Source organism: Drosophila navojoa, chromosome 3 (assembly GCF_054131105.1).
Source record: "Drosophila navojoa isolate 15081-1374.11 chromosome 3, UAZ_NAV_1.0, whole genome shotgun sequence".
In the NCBI taxonomy this organism is placed as follows: domain Eukaryota; kingdom Metazoa; phylum Arthropoda; class Insecta; order Diptera; family Drosophilidae; genus Drosophila; species Drosophila navojoa.
Window position 1 is genome coordinate 11,820,751 of NC_142891.1, and position 21,550 is coordinate 11,842,300.

Consider the following 21,550-nt stretch of genomic DNA (forward strand, 5'->3'; position numbering starts at 1 on the left):
CAAAGACTCTCTCGCTCTCTCACCTGTAGTCACCTGAGCGCAGCTGTTTGTTGCGTTCCACAACTTGTGGATGTCATTTATTAACCCGTTAAAAATCAAATTAACCGAAAAGAAAGAAACCTAATTAAAAAGTAAAATACAAATATAATGCATGTCTTGATGTTTGTTTTAACAAAGTTTAGTGGCTGAGAAAGTCACTTTGTAGTCAATTATTAATTACGAACTGAAAACCCGTTTGCTTTACAGTAAGTTGTTATATTATATTAAAATATAAATAGAAGCGAGATTCAGAGAACCAATATAACCAAAAAAAATATTATTGGCTTTATTAAAAGGCAATAAAATATTTTAATTAAATTTTAGTAATAATAAATATTAATAATTATATTTTAATTTATAGTTTATGCAGAATTAAGTAATCTCTTTTGTGTCAAATATTGTTTTAAGTAGACTCAAAGTGATTAACTTATCTTCGTTCGTGTTCTTAAGGAAATTAACCTAAAACAAATATAAAACATGCGATAATACAATAATAAAATTGAAATTTATGTTAGCGCCTCTAAGAGCTTTGCTTTGACAACTTTCATTAAGTATTATCTTTGAAAAAAAAAAAGTCTCTTCCGCCTTACTATTCTAAGTATAAAAGTGGAGTACCCAGCTAGTTCGAGCAAATCAATTGTAATACTGAAAGCGTAGCAAAAGCATGGAACATACTCTATACTCCTTTGTAGGGCTGTGCCTGCTGTTCAGCGCAGTTCGTAAGTTACGGAAAATCTAGCTACAATTATCCTGCGTATATTTCACGAGAGACAGTAAATAACAAGAGTGCCTGTTTCTTATATAGTGAATGTAGACTCAGCGTCGCCTTCTGGACGAACTCCTCCACCTGTAAATACACCCAAACCAACGATTGGGACACCCACACTACCGTCGGAAACATCTAATCCACCTATCGGAACACCGACACCCATACCACCACCTCAGACATCTAAACCCCCAGCTGAAACATCCAAACGACCACCTCAGACATCTAAACCACCAGCTGAAACATCCAAAGCACCACCTACTATGACAACATTGACCATACAAACAACCACACATAAGGTAATTATGCTTTGCATTTCCAAAAATAATTCTTAAGATACAACAACACTTGGAGATTTTTGTTGCAGAATAATATTGAGGACAAGAAAATCAATTTGAAGATTGCACATATTTTAGAGATATCTAAAATAGGCCATATTGTTGGCAATACCGAATACGATCAGCAAACGGCGCATCTGCGGCATATAGCCAATCTGGGTCCCGAATCGCTGCAGTTGAAATTGCAAGCATATGACAAATTTGTAAGTTACAATTACTTGCGACTCAAGCTGGAGAGTAATTTGCACAGTCGTATCGCTGTCGTCGAAAGCTATTTGATCCACAAACCATTATCAAAGAAATGCAAAAAAATCTATGGCAAGCAACGAAAAGAATTGATGGCGGCTCTGAATGAGCAGAACTCGCTAAAGTCATACAAACTGAATTTATATAGCAAACCCTGTCGTTCCGATAGTTCGGAGGACTCGCAGCATGAGGACTATTTTGATTGGTGGGATTGGACGCAATGGTTTTCCTTCTTTTCAATATAATTCATTTTTTCTATATAATGGAAAAAACAAAAACAAAAATAATGCAAAATAATAAAAATGCATTTAGCATTTTTTTTTTTTTTTGTAACTTAATAAGTGAAGAAAATATTTGCATGGACTTATATTTTCTTGCATATTATTATTATGTATCACTATTATATCATTATTATTAAATTTTGTATGATTGAATTCTCGATTTATCGAAAATTAACAAAACTACATAAATCTGAAAGTTATTAAATAAAATAAAAATTGTGCTTAAAGAAAGCGTGAAAATAGGTTGATGCCTTGGAAAATATACAATAATAAATAATAAAAAAATAAAGTAATCTACTTCGAAAATGCGGTAAATCAAAGTTGATATGGTTCGTTGGTTACAATGAGACTTCAGTCAGTATAGAGGAGCACATTTTAAGATTTGTCAAGAATGAATGAATGAGTCTTTCAATATGCATTCTATTCATCCTTATTGAATATGGTACGTTCTGGACATGATCAGTGTATATTTAATAAAATCTCGCCATTGTCTTCGCATATATGTATAGTCAAGTCCTATAGCACTGAATCTTACATAATATACAACGGTATCGAAAGCCGATCATGTTCTGGCCCATCAGCATCGACAACAAAATCTTAATACTCTATAACAGGAGGCTACACCCGATTTGATACATCTTATATTAACTCTCCATCTCTTGCTAGTTCATACAGACCAAACCAATGGCCTCTTCTCACTTGCATTAAATTGTGAGAATCACATCGAAGAGCAAAGACTATTGAAGACTATAGAAGTCATTTTACATTCGTTAAACATTTCTTAGAAGTAAATAAGTAGAACAAAAACTAAACAGCAATAAAACATTGCGAACAACAATATCAACAACCCAGTGCGGACCTTCACCTATTATATGATGCCTTGAAAAGTCAATAAATGTCGGCTCATAACTTGGGCTTAGCAGGGACAGCTTATCAGAGAACTGTGAACGCTTTATAAGGCAGCTGTGGCTCAACGTCTGCCAACAGTTGGAAGTCAGAAGTTCGCCGTCATGTCAAGAGTGATCAAAGCACTGGAGCTATCGCTGGTGTTGCTGCTGATGCCAATGCTGATGCAGTGCATCCCAGGAGTGGCAATAAGTCATATGCAGCAGCTGCTGCAGCTGGACAACATACTTACGAACAGGATCAGCAGCGTCTTGCAGCTGTTGAGAAATCAAACTGAAAATAAGGAACTTGTGCAGCAATCTGAACGCCTGGAAATCGCATTGGCTTTGCCCATTTCTCAGCTAGACGAAAAGATTAAGATTTACAACGAGTATCTCGCCTACGATGCGATGCGTGCAAAGCAACAGCAACAACAACCGCAGACAGACTCGGAGGCATCAGGCTACGATCGGGCAGATATCGTAGTCGATATCAGCGATAAGGATAAACTGCGTACCGCAGCGTATAGCGCCTTTGAGAAACGGGTGCTCAAACTACTGAAAAGACTGGACGTCTCCGATGCATTCACGAAGCGCGTCTTCAAAGCCATTTTCAGCGATGAGGAGCAGCTGAAGAAGCTGAAGAAGAAACTCGACAGCCTGGGCGATGACACCGACTCGAGCTGCTCTCTCTGGGACTTCATATTTGGTTTATACTGAACAGAAAAGGAAAAAACAAAATTGGTTGCTTGATGTATTTCTACTGAAATCAAGTTTATATATGTATTTCAATATTGAATTATTTGTTGGCATTAAAGCACTAAATGTTTATGTGAGTCTACACTGTATATAAGTATATAAGCCCATTAAAAATGGAACGTCGTGTGAAGGATCCCATTAAGTACATATTCTTAGCTAGGATCATGATCCTAACTCATGAGCTGAGGCTACTCATTTATATATAGACTTTATATACAATCTTTTACATATAAAAATACGTATAAATAATAATACTTGAAATAGACATCTGCATGTCATTATCATGCTCTGAAAATTCATTTGTTGAAGACAATTTATTGAACAATTAAGTTCTCATAGTAAATTCCCAAATGTAGGCCAAGCGCAATCGCTGCGGTAATTCAGAGCTTTAAATTATATATATATGTGTGTGTATGTATGTATTTTATTTAGAATTTAGATGTATAAGACATATGTACATATATAAATATAAAAGAGTATCAGCTTTTGGGTGTATTCTAGGCGAACACGCCCATGAGAGAATAGTATAAAAATATAATAATATAATTTAAATATATTAATAATTTATTATATTTATGAACATGTAATATTATAGTATTTTTTTACACTAGTCTGAAGAATAGTTCTGTTAATTTCTGCTTGTAATAATTATCGGGTTTTTTTTTTTTTTTTTAGTTCACCTTTAGCTCTACTTGTGCTAACGGTTTTCCTTGATTTCCCATTAAAATCAATGTTAGTATTTTGCTTGTTCAGTCCTGACTCGCCTTGGCGGCTTTAGTAAGTGATTTACATGCGAGCTGCGCCAATTGACAGCTCGTTATGGTGATGAGAGGGCGGCTGATGGCTCACGGCTTTCGGCTCAGGGAACGAGGATCGAGGATCGGGCATCGGATTTGGGGGGATGGGGATTGGGGGATAAGGGCTATGGGCTCATGGCTCAGCGCGCACGTATGTAGCTGCTGCTCGCTGGCAAAACAAATAAAGTGCATTTAAACGTGCCGGCCCCCATCTGCCATGGCAGCATCGACCAATCCACTTAGCCTGTCGCCTGCTGCAGCGGGCCATGGACAGCAGGCAGCGGGCAGCATCGACATCGATCGTAGGGCCGGTCCATCGACCGAACCGGGCCACATTTCACTATCGTGCGCGTTGAAACAAAAAGTGTTGGCGTGCGGCTGCATCCTGGCTCAGCTCTTGCCCAGAGTCCAGCTCAGACTTGGACTGAGACGGAGAGACTCAGACTCAGACTGAGACTGCGACTGCGACTGCAACTGAGAGTCACAGTCACAGAGGCCGCGTCGAGCAGATGCAATCGCCCAGACAGTTGCCCACTCAGCATGGACGTTGCTCTTCTTCTTTCTCTGCTCCTTGTTGTTGTTGTTGTTGCTGTTGTTGCTGTTGCTGCAGTGGCTGTTGCTGTTGTCGTTTATCAGACAATGTCGCGTTTGCAGACAGTTTGAAGTTTAACAAGTTGTCGAACGCAGAGCGCGGGGTTTATTTGTTTTACGTCCTTTTTACGTTTCGCTTTTTTTCTGTTTTTTTGTTGTTTTTTTTTTTTTTTGTATTTAGTTTTTTGTTTTTGTTAGCCGGCTTTATAAATAGCCACAGACTTGAACATTGCAGATTTCTATAATACCTATATCTGTCTAGCTGACTGTGTGTGTGTATGTGTGTGTGTTAGCTCTGATCAAAGGTCAGACAAGGCCTTAGTTTCCGTTTCAGTCCATTTCTTTACGCCGCCTTCTCCACATTCTATTCGCTCTGCCCTCAGGGCATAAATAACAAATATATATTGTATTGTATATATATATATATATGGACATTCATATATATATATTTGTATATTCATGGCAATTATAGACGGTCTCATATCATAATCGGGTCATCATCTTTTTAGGTTTTTATTTTTTTTGGCTTTTCTCTTTCGCTGAGCTGTCGCTGTGGGAGCCTATCGCCAAAGCTGGCGTCAGCAACCAATTTGGCCAAACAAAACGGCTTAAAGCGACTTTCATTGATTGCCATTCGGGTGAGATATGAAATACATATATATATATGTATGTATATATCTATATAAATGCATGATTTGACTGTATTTGCAAAACAAGTCCGCGAATTGGGGTGAGCGACAGCTGTAGGCTTAATTAATCTATTATTATAACTTGAGATTGAAATTAATGTTTTATATCTAATGTCTAAGAGTGTTTGGGGGGATTTTATAAAATTTGTCATATTTACCATGACTCAAGCTAATTTTGCTAAATATTTGTATTAAAATGCAAGCATTGCCTAGATCAAGGGATCGAAGCAAAATGTGTGTAAGGTAGTTCTTGCCCTTATATGCAGTGGCGTAGAGAGGGGGCTCATGTTTTTAGATTCGACAATCAGTTAAAAATTACAGATGTTGTTTTTAATTTTAATTTTTTAACTTTGTATTATTTATTATTTATTTTATTATTATTATTATTATTATTATTATTATTATTATTATTATTATTATTATTATTATTATTATTATTATTATTATTATTATTATTATTATTATTATTATTATTATTTACTTTATTTATTTATTTTTATTTTTTTTATTTTATTTATTAAATTTTTTATTTACTAATTTTTTAAGTAGACAAAATATGAAATGCCATAAATACATTCGGAAGAGTATTGATTAAGCCAATTATAAATATTATTTTATTAAAATTTTTTTTATTTATTTTGTCAGATCTAACTGCCAACACGAGTTAAGAATCATTCCCTTTATTATCGATAACCTCCCTACGCCCCTGACTATATGTCTGCATATTGAACGTCAGAGTCCTTGGTTTATTAGAGAATCATGCTGCACTCTGTGGCAGCCCACAAACTAGTTAAGTATACAACCACATTTGTAATCTCCACTGCTGCTGCTGCTGCTGCTCCTGCTGGCGCAGCTACTGTTGATTGCGATAAATCATTGACTGGCGCATTAAAGTGGAGCGTTGACATGTGAGCTGAAAGCGGGAGCAGCAGCAGCAGCAGCAGCAATAGCAAATGGGTAAAAAGAAAAATGCGCACAACACGGAATTAATGTCAATAGCATTAGAAGATTGACGACAACAACAACAACAACGGCAACTGGCAACGATCATGGTTCGATTGACAGATCTATCGTTACACAGAGAGGGAGAGAGACAGAGATAGTGAGATAGAGAGAGAGTGAGTGAACAGCAGAGTGAAAACTTCTGATAATTAAAAAATTAAAAAGAGAAGAAGATGAAGAAGAAAAGAACTGGCCAAGTCAACGCTGTGGGCCATTTGGGTGAATGATGTTCAACTGAAGACAGCAAAGCCTTCTTTATTATGAAAATCGATAGTCAGCTCTTTTCAGCTGTCTGTCTGTCTGTCTGCGTTTTGACATGTGATATTTAAGCATTGATGCTATAATTGCGCATCAAAAGGGCTATCATAAGGCACAAGGTCTATCATGCACTATATAAGGGCGTGCCGTAGGGCTTTGGCCAATCGTGCAGTCTCATCATGCAGTTGAGCCTGTTGTTTGGCTTGTGCCTAATCCACTGGCCGCTGGCCCGGCCCCTGCTCAGCTACAGGCCGTGCAACGAGTCCGTTGTGGCAATAGGTGGGCAATGAGACGCGGTCAATTAATTGATCAACGCAATTCAATTCAATTCAATTCAATGCGTTTTAATGGAATTTTTGCAGCACTCTCGCAGATCATCCACGGCCTGCAGCCGCGTCAGCTGGCCATATTGGCCAAGCCCAGCTCCCGTTGGCTAAGCGTGGACTGTGCGAACAACGACACCATCCAAGTGGATGACTTCATACAGCGATTGCATAAGCTCTACTACAAGTCCGTCATCTTCTATGACACCGAGCTGTTCCTCGACTACATCGAGGCGAATCTGCTGGGCGCCATCGAGTGCGTCAATTTGATATTCCACGAACCGGATGAGCTATCGGCGCGCATACAGGAACGTCGACTGGCCCACCGCCTCAGCCTGTACATGTTCTACTGGGGCGCCAGCAAGCCGCCGAATGCGACGCGCGTCAACTTTGAGCAGCCGATGCGAGCTGTGGTCATCACTCGGCCGCGTCCCAATGCATTTCGCATCTATTACAATCAGGCCATGCCCACGGCCAAGAGCCAGCTGCGCCTGGTCAACTGGTATGATGGCGATAATCTCGGCCTGCAGAAGACCCCACTCCTGCCCAGCGCCGCCTCAGTCTATGCCAATTTTCAAGGTCGCCTCTTCCATGTGCCCGTCTTTCATGTGAGTAACTAATCTAATCTCAGCTAATCGTTTTTTCTTTAATTATTTCTTTATTTATTGGCAACTAGAATTAATTTAAAAATGAATTAAAAAATTTATTCTAATTTCATGTTCTGCGATGCCATTTTTACCTACTTTTTTAAGTTTAGGCAAATAGAAACAAATAATCAATATACTTAATTCATTTTGTATATGAGTGGCATTATTAGCATATTTCTTTTTGGTCAAAAATTTGATACAGATTCGTTGTTCCATTTTTTTTCAAATATGCAAAAAGCGAAAACGTGCCCACAGATATTATTGATCTGAGCCATAAACTCTAGAAGGTTTAGAATGCTAAAGTCATCCCAAATTAAAATACTTTCTATTTCCTTTAAAGTACATCTAGTTCCATGCAATTAGAAAATACGCAAAGAAATTTAAATAGTTAGTCTAGACTTTTGATGTCGTCTAGTAGAAACGATTTGCTTTTTCCCACACTAAAGGCGTTTCACTTTGCTTATGTTTGACGAAATTGCCGCGATGATAGATATAATATCTAAAGCACATCTTGCTCAAGTAGAAACTTTACTTTTGCAGTCGCCGCCTTGGTTTTGGGTGAGCTACAACAACGACAGCAACAACGTTGGCAGCGGCAACGGCAACGGCAATGGCACCGAGGAGGAGTACGAGAATGGGGGCTATAAGAAGGCGAATGTGACGGGCGGTCGAGATCATCAATTGCTGGTGCTGCTGCGCCAGCATATGAACTTTACGTTCGAGTACATTGAGGCGCCGGGCAGGACGCAGGGCGCGCTGCGTGGCACGGACGACAATGGCGAGGCCAACGACAGCTTCACCGGTGGCATCGGCATGCTGCAGAGTGGAGTACGAATTGAATATATTAGTGACTGCAGAGTCCGCTGTGGCCGCTGACAAATTGACATGGGATCTCTCGTTACAGCTGGCGGACTTCTTTCTGGGTGACGTGGGTCTCAGCTGGGAGCGTCGCAAGGCGATTGAGTTCTCATTCTTTACGCTCGCCGATTCGGGCGCCTTTGCCACGCACGCGCCGCGTCGCCTTAACGAGGCCCTGGCCATAATGCGTCCCTTCAAGCTCGACATATGGCCATATCTGATTCTGACCATTGTGTTCTCGGGCCCGATATTCTATGGCATCATCATCATGCCCTACAAGTGGCGCCGGCACCGCATCGCCATGGACGTGGAGCGCCTGGGCGAACTGTGCATCCACATGGCCTACATCAAGGAGATAACGCCCTGTGTGCTGCAGGTCAGACACCTGCGACCCGTACGGCCGCCGACGTCGGCAGAGATGCCGCCGCAGCTGTTTGAGCGCTGCATTTGGTTCACGCTGCGTCTGTTCCTGAAGCAATGTGAGCGGTAGAGCTGCGACTCGAATAAGTAGTCTAGGCTAACCACTTGACCTTTCGTTTCTCACTCAGCTTGCCATGAGCTCTATCACGACTATCGCACCAAGTTCCTGACCATCGTGTATTGGGTGGCGGCCACCTATGTGCTGGCCGATGTCTACTCGGCCCAGCTGACCTCGCAGTTCGCTCGCCCGGCTCACGAGGCGCCCATCAACACGCTGCAGCGTCTGCAGGCAGCCATGCTGCGGGATGGCTATCGTTTGTATGTGGAGAAGGGGAGCAGCTCGCTGGAGATGCTGGAGAACGGCACTGAGCTATTTCGGCAACTGTATGCCCAGATGCGTCAACAGCAGCCGAACGACCAGCAGGGCTTCCTCATCGACTCCGTGGAGGCGGGCATCAAGCTGATTGCCGATGGCAGGGAGAACAAGGCGGTGCTCGGGGGCCGTGAGACGCTCTACTTCAACATTCAGCAATACGGAGCGAAGAAGTTCCAGCTCAGCCAGAAGCTATACACACGCTACTCCGCGGTGGCTGTGCAGATTGGCTGTCCCTTCTTGGACAGCCTGAATGATGTGTGGGTGGCAATTGGAATTGATATATACATATATATATAAGAAATTGACTAACTGACCCTTCACTTATTTTAGTCTCATGCGTCTGTTTGAGGGCGGCATATTGGAAAAGATGACCACGGGTGAGTACGAGGCGCAGGCTCGTCAAATGACCAAGGATCAGGCTCAGCAGTCCAAGGAGCTGGCTGCCGTTGAGAACGCCAATGCCAATGCGAACGCCAATGTCATGAGCAATGAGGTCAAGGACCAGGCACAGCACAGCCAGGACAACGAGATGATTAGCGCCCTGAATCTGCGCATGCTCCAAGGCGCCTTCATTGCCCTCGGCGTGGGCTTTGTCACTGCAGGTCAGTGGGTCAACATTTTGAGTGTTTAATATGAATATGAGTGGCTCATTGATTATGCAATTCCGTTCAGCTCTGATGCTCTTGCTGGAGCTCTTCTGGCGCCGCTTGAATCTGGCGCTGTCGCTGCGACGCTGGCGCCTGCGCTGGCTGCGTCGCTGGCGTCGCCTCAAGCGGACGCTGCGGCAACTAACCGTGCGAATCTTTGCACCGAATTTGGGTTGATTACTTTATCGCATCGCCATTTTATGCAAATCATTAAGAATGTGATTTCGGCTGCCACTGCGTCGCTAAATTATTGCCAGTCCAAACAGTGGTGCGAGGTGCGAAGATTTCGTATATGGTGTGGGAAATGCAATATGTATGAAATATTTAATGTATCTTATATACATATGTATTTAAAATAGTCTTTATGCAGGCTATATCTATAATTGTCTGCATTTTCTATTCACATTCATATTTCTAATATGAATCATATTTTTTTTAGTATTTATTTCTCTATTAAAAATAAAAAATATATTAATATAATATATTATTAAATTTATAATCAATAATATTTAATAATTATTTAATTAATGGCAATACTACATTAGCAATAACATATATATATATATATATATATATATATATATATATATTTATTTATTATATCATATATATATGTTATATATCGTCGCAAATCGCACTTTTTCAAGCTCTCTATTTTACTGGACTTTGATAATCCTCAAAACTACACTAATAAAATATTTTAAAAATCTGAAATGATATAATAATAATAATAATATTAATAATAATGAATTATATATTTTATTTATCTAATCTAATCTTTAAATAAAATAAACTTCCCTACATTAATATTTTCCGTATTCAGATAGTAATAAACCTACATATATATTTATTTAAATTAAATTGAAAGTATGGATTGGTATAAATACAATATTTTATTTTGTTTATGAAGAGAAGATTTATAAAATATATAATTGGCGTAACTAACTATAGAAATTATTGAAAAAAAAATTATTTTAAAAGTAAACCTATGTAAATCCAAATTTTTATTTAGAAGAGCATGCATAGAAGAGAAGTAAATGCATTAAAAATCGACTGTCCATAGAAGTAGAAACAGTGCAAACAAATAATGCTAATTAACCTTATCTCCAGCAAGACAAATTAATGAGGAATCGAAGCTAAATTTTGCCATGCTGTACATACCAAAACGTAGACCTGGAATTGCGCCATCGCATACACATCTCTACCTAAATCTATAACACCATACATAGAATCATACCTTATACTACATTCTCTCATATACTTAAAATATTATTGAATTTTATGGAGCAGCCTTAGTTCTTGCTCGACTTTCGCAGCAACAGCTGAAGATGAAGCTCGAGATGGCAATGATGATGGCAATGATGGCAATGATGACGGTGGCGATGGCGATGGCTTCGTGTGTAACCTAGTTCCACTGTGCTTGGATCTCAGACTCCCGCGCCGACAGCTTTGTTTGTCTTTGGCATAATTAATGCGCTTGCCCAGAAAAAGGCGAGCGGGGCAGCGGCTGCCGCTGCCACTACGGCTGCATGTTATAATTAATTTGTTGCTTGAATGGGATGCGGGCGCAGCTGCCGTCGCCTTCGAGTTTGTGTCTTAAGTCTTTTGTTTATGTTTTTTGTTTACTTCTCGCTTAGTATGGCCCAATTTCCCAGGCAGCGCAACATAATTTTCGTAATAATTTCCCATTTCCTTTTCATCAGACCCAAGCAAAACAAACCAACACACAAACAAACAAAGAAATGAACACAGAAGCGACACAAAACAAATTTGCCCAATGGCTGCCAAATGCGCACAAACATTTTTTTTCTTGTTCCGCTGCCCTTAAAAAAACATAAAACGGTTTACGATTTTCATGCCGTAATTAAGCAAAAAAGAAGAAGCAGGAAAAAAAAGACCAAACCAAAAACCAAATTAAAACGTCGTCGTCTCGGCCCCAAAAAAAAGTTTATTTATATATAATGCGACAGCCGGTGAAGAAATTGACTTTTACTTTGCCCCAAACGAAAGACGAATTGCTGCGTTCATGGTAGAAAGTGGTTCTAGCCAGTTTATGTTCCAGCGGGTCTCTGCTTCCCGGTTCCTTGGGCCTGTTGTTCCATCATCGCGCTACCAGCGCTCTTCAAGTGTCATACGACGCGAAAGTCAATTGCAGTTGTTTTCTTAACGGCGACCATCACCCATCAGCCATCAGCCATGAGCCATGAGCCATCAGCCATCAGCCATCAGCCATGAGCCATAAGCCAACTCAGATGGCTCCTCTCCACATCGTATCGTACTCAACGTTTGCATACGCTGTACAAGCCAAACAAACATATTGGTTTCTTCTCAACTCGGTTTCAATTTCAAGAATCCCATATATCATTGTCATCTGTCATCTTCAGGCCGCGTTCGGCGTGTGAGAGTTTTCAGTTTCATTTGCGCTGACTTTGCTTTTTGGGATGAATACATTGAAGCTTTTATTTCTGCCTTCCTCTTCTTCTTCTTCTTCTTCTGCTTCTGTCATGTACTACGAGTGTGGCCTTAGAAAATGGAACGCCTCCGGGCGTACCTAGAGCCATTACTAATTATATAGTTTCTATTTTGCTGCTTTCCAACGGAAATTTATAGCTGGCCCCAAATATGTGCTATAATAATATGCCCGATGATCTGCATCGGTGTAGAGAAGAAGAAAAGGGTCCGATTTATGCTGCGAAGGTTACCGGATCATGTTGGCTCGGTTATGTGAACTGGGCACAGAGCATGGCTAAATAGTCAAAAGCTTTCGATAGGGTCAAATCGTGAATAGATATTAGAATCGGTCGAGGCGTGGGGCCGTGTAAATTAGAGCGGATTTATGCTTCAGCTTGCCGTGTGTGAACTGTATTAAAAGCACGGTAATTGAGGAAGCTTTCAATGTTATTTAAATTAAAGCGAATATTTCTTAGAAAATCCTCAACTGTAATTCGTAAGCCAAGGTCTTAACAAGTTGGGTAGTAAGTGCTGCTGGCGCTGTTATTTTACAAATTTTGACTTTAAAAGTCTGTTTATTACAAAGGCCGAAACGATTTAGATACCAAGAATTAGAACATAATAATTCAAGGTGATGGGATAATGCGTATATGAGACTAAGATATAGGCGATGGGATAGGGATTTTTAAGGTACATCACTGTAGATCTGCAGCATCATTTAAAATGAATATATTTATTTGTTTTAATGATTTTATAAAAATTAAATGCATATAATAAAAAAAATAAATAAATAAATAAAATAAATAAAATCAAAAATTTGTAAATAAATAATTAAAAATAATAAGAAGCAAAATATCAACAATTATAGATATTATTCATATATGTATATAAATCTAAATTAAAATTGAAATAATAATAATAATAAATAAGAACTATATATAAAACGTGAAAGGATTATAATATATATATTATCAATTTTGTAAAATTTTATGGACTTAAGATAAATAGAGCTGACTCGCTTGTGACATTAACATTGTGTGACATTAACCCCATAAACTAATCATATTTGATGTGTGAATCCACTGACAATAATTAGTATTAATGTAGAAAACAATCTAGAAGATTCTAATTCGTATAACTAGATGTTAGCCCTCTGCCAGTTCGCAAATGTTGCTTACGAATATGTTAATGCGAAGTTAACAGCGTGACATTAACAGTGGACTAAGTTTATGGAGCAGACTACTGTTATTTGCTAATTAGTATTCACAACAATTAGTAGAACTTCACCCTAGCAGTTTTCTAGTAAAATACACAGTTCTAACATATCTCACACTGGGCTGACACCCACGCGCTTACGGCTTTGGCTTTGGATTCTTATCGGGCAATTTGCTTGCCTCAGTGCACAATTGGGCCACAAAATCAGCTAACCTTAAGCCCAGATGTGCGTAGACAAATTTGCCATGCACAACTCGAACGCTTCAGTAAGCTGGCACTTAAAGCTTGCCCTAGAACAACTTGGCTGAATGCCCACAAAGCCAAGAGGCCAAAAACCAAGGGGCAAGAGGCAAGAAGCAAAAAGCAAAAAGCGAAAAGCTAAAATAAACATATGCGCATTCCAAAGACATTGGCGGCTGAGCGACGTCTGCTGACATTGAGGCGAGCCAGGTCAAACCAGGTGGCCAAGAGCAGTTGCTTCCTGAATGGAAGCTCTATGGGCGGACCGTCGATGTGCAATATGATAAATAGGTTTCAACGGCTGTTGCAAAAAGCCTGGCCAAAAATGTAATGTGCCGTGAAATATTACCTAGACATTTCCATTTCCACATTGAAAGAAAGAGTGCAACAATGGGAAAGAGAGAGAGAGAGAGAGAGAGAGAGAGAGAGAGAGATAGAGATAGATGTTAAGTAATAGACGCATGGGAGTCCAAGTTGGGGGCTGGACCAATGCTGCGTATGCTTAATGTGCAGTCCAGGCAGCTGCTCTCCAACCATGGCTAATGGACCCACGGCCTGCGGCGTCGGCGTCGGCATTCAAGCGTCAAATTAAATGAAACAAAGCAAGAGATAACAAACAAAGAAAACAAAAACACTTGCAAGTGCAATTTGACTGATGCTAACGCTGATGCTGCGGCTGCTGCTGCTGCTGCGGCTGATGGTGATGCTGATGGTGCTGCACAATCCAGATCTCTTCGGCGAACGAAATGAAAAGTCATCATAATCAACAATTTTAAAATATTAGTTTGCACAAAAAGTGCTGCGACGCCGCCGGCCAATGATAGTGAACTTGATTTGGGACCAATTTTCTCTTTCATTGGTGGCCAGCGCAGAGCAGTCATGGCCAGTAGTACCTGTAGCCGGTTCCAGCTGGCTACCAACGCATGCAAAAATGCCAATTAATGTGTGTGTGTGTGTGTGTGTGTAGTGCACTACTCGCCGGCATAGCTTTAGTTTTTCGCTTTTGCAAAAGAATCTGCAGCCATCGATGTAGCAATGGAGCATTGGCAATGAAGCGATGCCAACCACTTTCTAATCTAACCCACAAGCTGCAATTGCCATCGCCGTTGCCGTCACCGTCGCGAGTCGCGAGACACGACTGACGGGGTCCACAATTTTGGGGCTCAGACTCTTGGAAGACTCTTGACTGGCTTTAGCTATTTTTAAAAGCGCACTTTTCATTTCTGTGCCGTTTCTTATTTCTTCTCTTTATTTTTTATTTATTTTTGGCGGATGCGCCATCGTTGTGCTTGCCCACTTTCCCAGACAGAGTCTAAAATGCGGAAAAATAGCGAGAGTGAAAATTCGTTGCCGGCATAAATTAACTGTAAAACTCTGCAAGAAGAAGAAAAATAGTTATATATATATGAAAAGCGATAGCGAATAGGTCTCTTTTGCATGAACAAAAGTGAAAACTCGTCTGGCAATTGCCGCTGCTGCCACCTCTGCCGCTGCTGCTGCTGCTGCTTACCGGGCTTTACTATTCTAAAATTTGCTCATTTGAATGCGTTTGACACAGGCGCGCAGCCGTCAATGTTTGAGATTTTGTTGATTTGGCTTTTGGTTTGTGGATGTGTTTTTTTTTTTGTTTTATTTGTTTCTTTCCTGCTTCGTTTGGCTCTATTACAACAGCCGGAGCTAATGTGAAGTGAAAATTTCTCCACGCACTTGCGCTGATTTAGTTTGTCAGACAATTGCGTTGCTATTTTTATGGGCTTTTTGAAAGTGCTTACAGCAATTCGTACATAAAACGGCATAAGGCATAAGGCAGCACGCCATGAACTTAATTATAATAACAACAAAAGCGGCAATTCGTGTTTTGCAGTTAGACAAACAGACGTACATACATACATACATACTAACACACACATGAAAATACATTAACAAATGCCACATGTGTACATTACATGTTGAAATATTTCTTTCTTCAATTTTTTTTTTTTTTTTAACTTTTAACGTACAAATTAATGCAATGATGTGCAACGAAGCGTGCAGCATGAAAATTGTTTGGGCCAAGCAGAACGTTGAACCAAAAACTGAATTTGCAATCTAAGTACATGGTTGTAATGGATGTTGTTGTTGTTGTTGCTGCTGCTGTATACTTAATTATGTTATTTGTTGTTGCTGCTGCTGTTGTTGCGGCTGCTCGCATCCGTCTTCTTCTTTTATTTTAACGTTTTGCAAGATGCAACAACACTGCTGTCTGCTGCTTTGCGCTCCAAAAAGCTGCAACGTCCATTGTACAAAGCAATTAATTTGAGGCAAATGAATAAAATATAATGGAAATGAGCATTAGTTTGAAGGCTGCTGTGGTTGCTGCCAACGCTACCGCTACCACTGACACCGCCACCGCCACCGCCGCCGCCAACAAAATATCTGCAGCAGCAACAACGGCAACGGTTGCTGCTGACCCAAATTCACCGTCAGCTTTTCCAAAATGCAATGTTGCAAATAATTTGAAAGTGTAATTTATGACGGCGACACGACGCTGGACTTGGACCTGGACCAGCGTAGACAACAGCAGCCAGTTTACAACTTTCAATACATGGCCGAGTGTAGGCGGCTTAGGCACAGATATTGACACAAAGGCGGCAGCCTTTTGTTGATGCAAATACACTTCAACTCATTAAAAATTTTTCGATTGAGATTAGCATTTAAGTGCAATATTGTAGAGGAGTGAGAATTTATTTTTAAATTTTTGTCTTGGCGCCAAAAATGCATATACATTTTGCCATTCACACTCCACGTTGACATATTTTAAGCAAACGTTTTTGTTACAATAATGTGTACAGTTCATCCCCAAAGCGCAAATTTGCATTTTAAGGTGAATGGGATATGGTCACACTTGAACAGCGTATAGCAACATTTTTTCTTCAATATATCACTTTTTCAATCAGATATTCCCAATTATTTGGTATTTACTGGCAACTGAGATAAGAAGTTTCTATATTTGGAAAACACGTGAAGCTGATAATTTCTTAAAATACTTGTTATACATGTATATATTTTTAATTTCTAAGCATAACAATATTTTATATTAAATTTGGTTTGATTTTTTTATTATAGCAATATTGTCAATATTATGATATATTTTAGTATTTTAATTTCACAAAACTCACGATATGGCCATTTCGATTATGCGCACAGTCTGGCAACTCTGTAGTGCGGTTAATGCGCTACTGCTCTCTCCCTGGCTTTCTTCACTCTCCGTCTCTCTTCAGCAGTCCACATTCGAACGTACGAAAGAACAAACGAGCAGAAGGTTTTTGTGCTGGAATTTAATTTGTTAGAGAAAGAAAAAACAATAATAGAGTTTTGCTTTCATTCCAAACAAAATAAAGTGGATAAAAACTAGATAACCGGTCGAACGCATGGTGTTGAAAATAACTGCGCCAACCTAAATAAAACGCAAAAAGATATTGTGTGTGCTGCGCTGGGCGTGCGAGGCGCAGCAGAAACAGTTTTTGTGGTTGGTTGCGTAAAAGGTAAATTGCCAAATCAAGCGTAAAAGTGTAGAAATATGAAATTGTGGCTAATTTACAATATGTGAATGTGGATAAACGCGCTAAAACTTGGTACGATTGCCTAGCAGACAGCGGCACATTTCAATTGAAGTTATAATTTTGTATTCGTTTGTGATGTGTGTGCAGCGCATACATATTTTTTGTCTCATCGTCGCCATTTTTAATCAGTCGTTTTTCGCTGACGTGTGTGCTCTAGAGCCGTCTCGCTCGCACACGCGCATTATTGGCGTCGACAGTGTTGTAAAACTGAATCCATTGTGCATTTTATTTAAACAAATTTCGCAGCATTTTTTTTTCTGTGAGTAAAAAATAATAAATATTCGATTTATTTTGGGTTAATAGTGACTTGCGCACATAATGGAAGACCTCACCAAAAACATAATATTCACAAACGCCATCAACGGCCAACCGGCGACCATACAATACCAAACAGCAGACGGCACCATCCTCAAACAACCTAAAATCGAGGGCCAAAAGGCCGACCAACAGCCCACCTTCTACTATACAACAAACGTGAGTGGGCAACATGGTTGCGCGCGTGCATTGATAAATATATCTCGAATAAAACCAATTTTCAATTTCTTTGCGCTTACAGGGCAATGGCGGCACTGTAAATTTAGCACAGTTAGCAACCACGGACGACAATAAGACGTGCTACATTGCCCAGCCAGTGGGCGGCTACAACTACGCATTGGTCAACGGGATGCCTTTGAATCAGGGAACAGCTCTGGGAATAGCCACTGTGGATGCACAGGGACGCATACAGATTGTCAATCAAAATAAGCCCATTGCGGCGGTAAGCTCTCTCGCTGAAAGCGGTTTTTAGGGCAACCAAATTATGAAGGAAATTGATAGCCAAGGCATAAGTCTATAAATGTTTGCTCAGATAAATGTGTTTCAGCTTGCGATAGCAAGCTCAGTTATTTCAATTATTGCTAGCATATATCCAAGGTATGCCTAGTTTGAAGCACATTATAAAACAGACGCTAATTTAATAGCAGCATTTTTACTTCAACTTTAATTTATTCGAACGATTCTCGATTTTAGAAAGTAGAACAAATTTGAAACTTTCATTAACAAATTAAGAAAAGTATCGAATTAAATATTCTTTCTGCTCTGCATATTTCCCAAATAATTACGTGTCTCAGCTTCAACTACTTAAATATTGAAATACAATTTGCTAATTGAAAATGTTCATCTAATTATTATCTTAATTAAAAAAAAAAAAAAGCAAATATGTTATTATTTTAAAGACGCCGCCTACTTTAAGCGATTCATTCAACTATAGTTAAATCCTAAAACGCTTACGCTTGATTGCATATTCAAAAACCATTTAGGCAGCTGATTTTTTAAATTTAAAAAAGCCGCAAACACAGGGAATATTTTGAATGACCATAAGATTTAGCAATCCTCTAGTACAAATACTCTTATTATTCGTTGGCCCAACTTTTAATATGCTTTCATTTCGCCCTACAGACGATTTCACCGCTCCAAAACACAATATCAAACATCAGCTTCAAGTGTGATGTTTGCTCGGAAATGTTTCAACATTTGGCTTTGCTCAATGCGCACAAGCGAATGCACACTGACGGTTCAGATCCTCAACAGCATAACAACCAGCAGTCGTCGGATGGCATAACGGTAGTTAATGCCCAGGGTCTGGTGCAGACGCAGAATATTCTCACCGGCAATGGACAAATGGGCCAGATACAAATCGTAGCTTCCGATACACTGGAACCAGTGCAGCAATCTGTAATGCAGCAGCAGCAACAACAACAAGCGTCGCAGCAACAGCAGCAGCACGATAACTCCAAGTCGAGTAAATGCATCAATTGCGGCAATCCCATACTGCATCAGTCAAAGCGTAAAGGACCTAAACAGGTGCGCTGCGAATCCTGCATGCAGGCGGAACAAGCTGCTCAGCAACAAATATTTGTAGCTCCAGATGGTTAGTAATTACTTACTCCCTTTCCATGCACTATTATTCATCATATCCCTGAAATCAATAGGACAAATGACGCATCCTGTGCAAATCATATCAACCACACCACAGGCTCAGGCTCAACTTCAGCAGATTGTTGCCCAACAAACGGGCGGCACAACGCCCAAACGTGAACCCAGCTCGTCGGGTCATCACCCGGTAAAGAAACGCAACAGCCAACAAATGACAAAGTGTCAAAAGTGCAATGGATCCGGCGTAGTCCTAATGGGCCAACAGCACACACATCACCACACCGGCGCCGGTGGCTCTGTTAAGCAAAATACAGTCACCGTAAAGACCGAGTCAGTATTCCTAGAAAACGTGATAAATAACTTCTTGTAAATCTAATGCTCACACCTTTGCAGAAATCCCAGTAAACCCTTCAGCTGCAACATTTGCGGCGGCCTCTTTTCACGCTACTCCAGTCTGTGGTCACACAAGAAACTGCACAGCGGCGAAAAGAACTACAAGTGCACCATCTGTGGACTGGCTTTTGCGAAGGCTGTCTACCTAAAGAACCATGCGCGCATACATACGGGCGAAAAGCCGTACAAGTAAGTGGCTAGCGTATTTCAAAGTTTCACCTTTCTTAACAACATATGCTATTGCTTTTATAGATGTCAAACGTGTGGTATGCAATTCTCGCAGTCGCCGCATCTCAAGAATCACGAGCGTACGCACAGCGGCGAGCGCCCGTATGTTTGTGGAGTGTGCGATAAGGGCTTTGCGCGCCATGCCACGTTGTGGAACCATCGCCGCATTCACACAGGTGAAAAGCCATACAAGTGTGAGATATGTGGCTCGGCTTTCTCACAGGCGGCACATCTGAAGAATCACGCCAAGGTGCACTCTGGCGAAAAACCGTATAAATGTGAAATATGCTCAGCAGCGTTTGCTGACCGCTTTGCTTTGAAACGTCATCGTGGCATACATCAGAAGTATGGGCAAACGGCGCCCAGACAACCGGCCGGTGATGGCATGGTTGTGCACAAGCAAGAACTGCCCGACATGGATGACGATGCACAACAGGAGGTTATAATCGGTGGCTTATAGATAAGAGCAACCAATGCCAATGCCAAGAGGAGCAGTACAGCAACAACTGCGGCAACGGCGGCAGCTTATTCATCATCGGGCTCAGGCTCGGGCTCGGGATCCGGATCGGGAGCATTTCCAACGCAGCCCTATCCGGGTTATTACTATCAGATGGCTGCGACACAGGAACAACAACAACGGCGCGCAAATCAGTCGCCACAGCACGGCGCCGCATTCAGTGCTGCATCAAACTACTGAACTGGCGCCTGTACATAAACGAGGCGGAGGAGCATCGTCATCATCACCATTACCAGCTAGGCACCATTAATGTTATACATATTTTTATTTTTTTATACGGTAGTTTTTTCACGTAGGGCTCTACAAAATTGGGCTTGGAGGCACTCGAAGAAGCGCCGCCAAGAACGCTTTTTTACGTTCAACAAACGAAATCAATCGAACCTAATTTATTCATAGAATGTAACATAGATACGGCGCAATGTGTGGTACATTTAAGTGTTATAGTCTATTTCCGTATACAAATTGTAGTTGTAATTTACACGGATTTACATAAGCGAGGGGGCACGATAGCCACATCAAAAGCAAATACGTAAGAATCTACGCAGGCATGTACTATATACATAATATACACATCCGTACAATCGGTAAATGTATAGAGATATGAATAGTACATTAATTCGTTTAAAAACAATACTAGCTGATAAGAACATAAAACATACATTTTAAATACAATTTATGTAAATCTAAATAAGTATTACACAACAAAACAATTATAACTTTAATAAATAAATCATTTGAATAATTGAACACGTTTTTCCTTATGCACATTTGTGGCTGCGGTCGAAAGGCAATTCAAAGTATTATTCCATATAATCGGGCGTACTTTTTGCTGGAAAAAATAGGGCAAAAACAAGAGTCCTCCATAATTCCGAAAGTTGTAGGACGAGATGGATGTCCTTTGGCCCAACGGTAGTCCTGGATGTAAGCTGTCGTTTGGCATCATCATTATGCAAATCCTTCAAAGGACTTTCAAGTTATCACACATTTTTGTAATAAGAAAATCCTTAAAAGTCCTTTATTTGAAGGATTTCCCACAAAAAGATTGCACATTCTTAGTCCTTGAGGCAAG

At 40.3% G+C, this 21,550-nt stretch overlaps 4 protein-coding genes across 5 annotated transcripts; all 4 read left to right on the top strand.

Annotated features, from left to right (window-relative positions):
• The first annotated feature begins 497 nt into the window (after positions 1-497).
• On the top strand, positions 498-1,684 carry LOC115562877 (uncharacterized). Its single transcript, XM_089256859.1, has 3 exons — positions 498-758; positions 845-1,104; positions 1,173-1,684. Exons 1-3 carry the CDS (start codon positions 704-706, stop codon positions 1,632-1,634), a joined length of 777 nt encoding a protein of 258 aa, XP_089112985.1. The 5' UTR covers positions 498-703; the 3' UTR covers positions 1,635-1,684.
• Positions 1,685-2,455: 771 nt separating this feature from the next.
• Positions 2,456-3,275, top strand: LOC115562878 (uncharacterized). The gene has a single exon (XM_030385053.2). The coding sequence runs from the start codon at positions 2,681-2,683 to the stop codon at positions 3,272-3,274; it is 594 nt and encodes a 197-aa protein (XP_030240913.1). The 5' UTR covers positions 2,456-2,680; the 3' UTR covers position 3,275.
• A 3,508-nt stretch (positions 3,276-6,783) lies between these two features.
• On the top strand, positions 6,784-10,232 carry Ir40a (Ionotropic receptor 40a). Its single transcript, XM_030385060.2, has 7 exons — positions 6,784-6,929; positions 7,013-7,581; positions 8,161-8,448; positions 8,525-8,957; positions 9,027-9,531; positions 9,605-9,876; positions 9,947-10,232. The coding sequence occupies exons 1-7, from the start codon at positions 6,830-6,832 to the stop codon at positions 10,096-10,098; spliced, it is 2,319 nt and encodes a 772-aa protein (XP_030240920.1). The 5' UTR covers positions 6,784-6,829; the 3' UTR covers positions 10,099-10,232.
• Positions 10,233-17,062: 6,830 nt separating this feature from the next.
• Positions 17,063-21,228, top strand: Clamp (Chromatin-linked adaptor for MSL proteins). Of its 2 annotated transcripts, none has more exons than XM_030385061.2 (7): positions 17,063-17,351; positions 17,733-17,903; positions 17,986-18,186; positions 18,867-19,338; positions 19,400-19,673; positions 19,737-19,925; positions 19,989-21,228. In XM_030385061.2, exons 2-7 carry the CDS (start codon positions 17,748-17,750, stop codon positions 20,422-20,424), a joined length of 1,728 nt encoding a protein of 575 aa, XP_030240921.1. In that variant the 5' UTR covers positions 17,063-17,351; positions 17,733-17,747; the 3' UTR covers positions 20,425-21,228. The 2 variants fall into 2 exon arrangements, with proteins under 2 accessions (XP_030240921.1, XP_089112980.1); XM_089256854.1 differs by having other exon boundaries at positions 17,986-18,140; positions 18,863-19,338.
• The last annotated feature ends 322 nt before the right edge of the window (positions 21,229-21,550 follow it).

Coding starts and splice junctions, on each gene's coding strand:
- LOC115562877 (XM_089256859.1), top strand. CDS start 704: ATGGAACATACTCTATACTCCTTTGTAGGGCTGTGCCTGCTGTTCAGC. Junction 759..844: donor CCTGCTGTTCAGCGCAGTTC/GTAAGTTACGGA, acceptor TTTCTTATATAG/TGAATGTAGACTCAGCGTCG. Junction 1,105..1,172: donor TACAAACAACCACACATAAG/GTAATTATGCTT, acceptor TTTTTGTTGCAG/AATAATATTGAGGACAAGAA.
- LOC115562878 (XM_030385053.2), top strand. CDS start 2,681: ATGTCAAGAGTGATCAAAGCACTGGAGCTATCGCTGGTGTTGCTGCTG.
- Ir40a (XM_030385060.2), top strand. CDS start 6,830: ATGCAGTTGAGCCTGTTGTTTGGCTTGTGCCTAATCCACTGGCCGCTG. Junction 7,582..8,160: donor TCCATGTGCCCGTCTTTCAT/GTGAGTAACTAA, acceptor TTACTTTTGCAG/TCGCCGCCTTGGTTTTGGGT. Junction 8,449..8,524: donor TCGGCATGCTGCAGAGTGGA/GTACGAATTGAA, acceptor CTCTCGTTACAG/CTGGCGGACTTCTTTCTGGG.
- Clamp (XM_030385061.2), top strand. CDS start 17,748: ATGGAAGACCTCACCAAAAACATAATATTCACAAACGCCATCAACGGC. Junction 19,339..19,399: donor AATATTTGTAGCTCCAGATG/GTTAGTAATTAC, acceptor TGAAATCAATAG/GACAAATGACGCATCCTGTG. Junction 19,926..19,988: donor ACGGGCGAAAAGCCGTACAA/GTAAGTGGCTAG, acceptor TTGCTTTTATAG/ATGTCAAACGTGTGGTATGC.